The 5,700-nt window shown below is 43.7% G+C and overlaps 1 protein-coding gene across 9 annotated transcripts in view; it reads right to left on the bottom strand.

The window, feature by feature from the left end:
* Positions 1–5,128, bottom strand: part of mettl23 (methyltransferase like 23) — a 21,913-nt gene extending 16,785 nt beyond the window's left edge. For 4 of the 9 annotated variants that reach the window (XM_048592462.1, XM_048592461.1, XM_048592458.1 and 1 more), the window contains exons 1-3: positions 4,979–5,127; positions 806–910; positions 602–709 (exon numbers count right to left, since the gene is read on the bottom strand). In XM_048592462.1, coding sequence (XP_048448419.1) covers positions 602–709; positions 806–910; positions 4,979–5,080 — 315 coding nt within the window. In that variant the 5' untranslated portion in view covers positions 5,081–5,127. Of the gene's footprint in view, positions 1–601; positions 710–805; positions 911–4,978 lie in introns of all 9 variants that reach the window. The other 5 variants (XM_048592456.1, XM_048592454.1, XM_048592460.1 and 2 more) reach the window with 5 other exon arrangements.
* Between the last annotated feature and the right edge of the window lie 572 nt (positions 5,129–5,700).

Below are 5,700 nucleotides of genomic sequence, written 5' to 3' on the forward strand. Positions count from 1 at the left end.
GCTGCTTGGCCTGCTGTGTTCATCCAGCCCTGCACCTTGTTGTCTCCTTATAAGGGTCAGTCTTGGCCAGCAGGGGGCATTTTCCTTCAAACCCAATCCTCTTACGGAGCAAAAATGTCAGGGAATTATCTTTTTTTTCCATTCTTACCCAGAAGGTTTATCACACATAATCGAACAATCTTCCCATCATCAAAATTAACCTGATGGATTTTTTTTTTGTTTGTTTTTAACCTACAGATCAACACCAGTAAAACATTCGGTAGCCAAGCGAATATTTACAAGCAAAGCCCATTAACGGCAATACAAACCATAAAACTGAAGGCTGGGGTGTTGGGGGGGGGGGGGGGGAGCTGCAAACTCAAAACAGAGGGGGTAAATAAAGCACTGTATCCCACGCAATGTTCACCTATTTCTAAAGTCAGAGGGCATTGATGGACACTACGTCCAAGGCCCTTCCCTCCACCAGCCACTCTAACCAGTGATGGGGGAAAAGCAGATTCCTGAGCAGCGGCTCTCTGGCGACAGCCGCAACTCCTGCTGAAGAAGGGTCACCGGACCCGAAACGTTAACTCTGTTTTCTCCTCCACAGATGCTGCCAGACCTGCTGAGCTTTTCCAGCAACTTTGTTTTTCGTTCCTGATGGTTTGACGACCCGGCTTGAGTCGACCATGTTCCAGACATATATCAGGCTGTGGTAAAAGGCAGCATCCTGAGGAAGATTACACGAAATTATCTAACTGGTATTCTACTTTATCACCTATTTTCTACCTGTGTAGTAATTCAAAATCAAGTTAGTTCCATTTACCTCTAAAATGGTTCTCCCTCTTACTGTGTTTCTGGAAAACCACACATATTGTGCTAGTACCACAGCACATGGCCATACGTACATACCATATTGGGGATCCAGTACCTGAAAAAAAAACATAACTTACATTTATATTGCATCTTTAACATGATAAACGACACTTCACAGGAACCTCACCTAGCAGAAATTGATAAGCTACAGAGGAAAACATTCTGCTGAAAGGCTATTGGCTTGAAATACACACTCGATAAATGTTGCCTGATTTACTAAATGTATCATATTCTTTTTTGGGAAAACATTCATACTTGTAATGAAACAGTTGATGATAGGTAATCTTTAAGCAGCTTCTTGGACAAGTGGAGAGTTATTGTTGTTTGTGGAGGGAATTGCAGAGAATAGAGACGAGGCAGCTGAACGAACAGCTTGTCAGTGCGGCGGGGGAGGGGGCATATGAAGTAAGAATGCACAAAAGGCCAGATTTGGAGAAAGGCAGACCTTTTTTTAGACCCACTGAACCTCAGGCAGTAACTTTTCGGGGAGAGGAAATAAATTTGTTGCCTGACAGCCAGCCAAGTCCAGATCCTCAGATCTGCCCATACGCCTGTGCACCAGATGAGATTTCCTGACTCGAACTGAACAAGTAAAATAGAACCAGATGACGGTATTCTTACATTGCTGCCCAAAGCTGGAGAGAAAATGAACGCGAAATGGTGTGGTTGAGTGTGTCAAAGGCTGCAGATAAATGAAGTGATATTGTGCATCAATCACTAAGGATATAATTGGTGAATTTGATTAGAGCCGTTTCAGCGCTGGGAAAACATCAGGAACTAAATTGGAGAGGTTTAAACATTTTGTTGGTGTTGAGATGGGCACAGATTTAGGCAACAACATCATATTTAAGAATTTTGAATTGAGAAGGAAAGTTAGGGATAGGGTAGCACAGAGGATCGTTTATCTCAATGTTATTTGTGGCATCCACTGTGAAAATTGTCTGCTGTGTTAACTTAAAAGATACTTAATCTTTAAAACAAATTAACTCTCTTTGTTAAACATGGTTCATTGTCAATACTCCCACCTCTGTGAGTCAAAGCCATTGGGTCCAAGCCCACTCTAGAAACTGAAGGCGACTGCCACTGATTGCACCATCTCTTCAGTACTATGTCACAGATGCTATATATCACACAATGTTAAAATCAAATTCCATCTACTCTCAGGATATAAATCACATTGTTTTGCAAATTCACATTACTGAATCCTTCACTTGTTTTACTTCATTGAGCTATCTTTCACAAGTAACAATTTTTGCAGTACTTCCATTAATAAATAGCAGCATTAATTCCAGGATTTAACAGTCATTTTCAAACTGAAGTGGGAAAAAATCCTGAAGCGGGAAAAAATCCTGAAGCAGACAATTTGCTGAAAAGTGAAGAGCGAGCAAAGGAGTGAAACTAACTTCTTACAAGAGTTGGTGCAGATCCTGTGGGTCAAATCCCATCCTTCTGTGTAATATTTTGTGATTTACTCCCAAGTCTAGTTTATACTATATCTTGTATAATTGTATTTTTTCAAACATTATACAGCTGTAAAATTAAAATCAGACAAATGTTGATGTTTAATTGGTGTTGTATAACTTTTTGGATCTATGCAACCTTCTAAATTAACTAAATATATTTTAAATGATAATGAAGAGAATGCTGAATCATACATTTAGTAATTGAGTTAAATTTTATTGTAAGGCTGATTGGAACTCAAGGAAATAAAAATGGGATAATACGGCCAGGCATTTGGTTTCCTTCACCAGTTTTGCTGATAGGAAATGATGTGGAAGTTACCTTATGAATTGATCTGTTGAGGAAACATTTTGTTCAGTAATGTTATAACATTACAGATAGTAATTTTCTGAAATATGCAGTTAAAATATTATTTTATTTATCCTACTTGTCAAAAATTGTTCTCAGTTACCAGTTTTGATGTTGCACTCCACGCAAATCAACAACAGAAAAAAACAACACAAGAATAACATGCTGTACAATTATTCAAAAATGGAAACGGGTCCTTCAATAAATCTGCTTCTAATTGTAGTAGATGATACAAAATCAGCAAACAAAAAATACACACTTAGTTCCTTTAGTTATGCCACAGATGCACTGCAATATGCCACTCAAACCCAAACAGTGTCCCATTCTTGAAGGTCACTTTGAGATATACTTTGTCAGGTCTTTCTTCACCAATCTCATCACTTTTCGAATCTGACAGTGAAAACTGAACTTTAACAGTAGCAGGGAATACATACAGGAGGCAAAATACCTGCTCTACCATTCTCAGTCATTCCTGCATCACAGTATCCAGCAGCTGCCTTTAACCAGAGCTCTGTTGCACTTGTTTATTGTTAATGCTGTTTCAATATGTGATAGCCAGGATCTCATGCAGACTGTAGTGGTGAAAGATAGCCAACCTGCACAGCACCTTTGCTGTTCTCTTCCATGTCCTGCTGGACTAGATTATGGTTGGCACTATTACAAATGTAGAATCACAATTCCCCCCTCCACCTCCCCCGCCCCGCCACAATGGCTTCCCAGGTTGGGAAAGTGGATGAAGGCTTTAAGGACGTGTTACTGATGTGAATGGCAGGACCTTGTTGCCATCTAGTTATCATTGCCTTGGTCTTCTCAAAGCTGATGAATAGATCAATCTTGGTGCCACCTACTCCCCAGACTGGCATTCATGTTTTGAAAATACACAGGATTCTTCAGCCAGCAAAACAACATTAACTGTAAAACTGGTGGTGTTGCCACAGCACGCCAATGTCAACACCCCATATTGCCTTCCTCATGATAAAAATCAGTGAGCAAGAAGCAAAGGAACAGGGACAATTTACAATCTTCCCATGGTGGTCACAATGCAGTAACTGTAATCATAGTATAACATTTTGAACTAGTCCAGGATGGTGTTGTGCAAGACTGCCAACGAATGCTATTGAAAGCCTTCTTTAAATCTTCAAAGTTAATAACAAGAGGTTTGGGTCCGATGACAATACTGAGGAAATGCTTTCACTGACGCAGCACAACCCCATCAAAACGCCAGCTTTATGCAGAAAAGGTTCATCCCCTTTCCTTGGGCTGGTTCTGTACCCACTGCATCCCTTTCCCCTGCTCAGACAGCGATATTTCCCAGGTTTCAAAAAACTCAGTGAAGGCGGGGAAAATGATAGCTTGTGTGAGGCACATGGGAGAAAGGCAACTGGAAAAAGGGGGCACTAGATTTTCATCTTCCATTGGTTTAATTTCCCAAATTGGAGGGAGACAAAGAAGGTGGTCGTCAAATTAACCAAGACAACCATGTCCTGAACTTCTCTCTTGCAAAATAAACATAAAGAACTGTGGATGCTGGAAATCTGAAACAAAAGCAGAAAGTTGCCGTAGAAAGTCAGCAGATTTGACAGCATCTGTGGAAAATTAAAACAGAACTGTTTAGCACAGGAACGGGCCCTTCGGCCCACAACATTGTGCAGACCATTATGCTAAAGCAGACTAATCACTTCTGCCTGTCCTGGGTCTATATCCCTTCAGTCCTTACTTAATAAGAAAGTAACGTTTCCAGTCCAGTATGACTCTTCTTCAGAACTGGAGGACTATGCCCAACATCTCCACATCAACATATGCCTTGCTTAGGGATGCAATGGCCTAATAGACTGTTAATCCAGAGACCCAGATAACGTTTGAGGACCCAGGTTCAAATCCTGCCATGACAGATGGTGGAATTTAAATTCAATAAAATATCTGGAATTAAGAGTCTCATGATGACCGTGAATCCATTGTCGATTGCCAGAAAGAACCCATCTGGTTCACTAATGTCCTTTAGGGACGGAAACTGCCATCCTTACCTGGTCTGGTCTATATGTGACTCCAGACCCACAGCAATGTGGTTGACTTAGAACTGCTTCTGGCTGATTAGGGATGGGCAATAAATGCTGCCTAGCCAGCGATACCCTCAACCCATGAATGAATTAAAAACTCTGTTTTCTCTCTGCACAGATGCTGCCAGACCTGCCGAGTTTCACCAACGACTTTCTGTTTCAGCTCTGCTTTTCTCTTATCGCAGCAACCCCACAGAGGTTTAATTTCCATGCCATCCCCCGCCCCAAGCAACAAGATGACGAAGACTATCAGCCACCTCGGGCACAGCGACCTCCAGCCGCTCGACATCCCCGGCCCCGGGCGGCCCTTCCTCCACGAAAACGAAGCACTTGGAACCGGGAGGCCACAGGCCGCTCATGGCGTCACCTCGCCGCCGGGAAGAGGGCGTGTCCCAGGGATGTCATACGAGTGGCTGCTGTCAGAACCAACCGGGTGTACGCTCCTCCGCAGGGGGGCGGGGTTAACTGCGACCAATCGGTGAAGGCTCCGGCGGCGTACTGGGCGGGACTTCCTGGCCGTGATTTGATTGACAGAGCCGGTGCGGGGGAAGAGGCTGAAGATTCTGGAAGGGTTTCCCTCCTCCGGCGGCTCGCGACGGTAACGGCGGGGGGGGGGCGAAAGCCTGGCGTCGCTCAATTTTAAGAAATGAATCACAAAGCTAAGAAGAGAATAAAAGAAGCTAAGCGCAGCGCTCGTCCCGAGCTAAAGGATTCCTACGACTGGACTAAGCACAACTACCACGAAACTTTCTCTTTATCCTTGAGCACTGTCAAGGTAAGGAGAGGCCCCCGGGCGTAGGGGAGGCCTTATAACCAGCCCCCCACAAACACAACCCCCGGGGAGGCCGGCCACGGTCATTCGCCCACAGCAGCCCAGGATTTCACGTCCTGCACGTACACACACACCGGGCACTGCGCCATTGGGTTATCGTCCAGGCCTGCCTCCGTTTCCCGAGGATGGAGACGGAGAGCGGGGTAG

Source organism: Rhincodon typus, unplaced genomic scaffold, assembly GCF_021869965.1.
Source record: "Rhincodon typus isolate 14 unplaced genomic scaffold, sRhiTyp1.1 hic_rhity00001257, whole genome shotgun sequence".
Lineage (NCBI taxonomy): Eukaryota > Metazoa > Chordata > Chondrichthyes > Orectolobiformes > Rhincodontidae > Rhincodon > Rhincodon typus.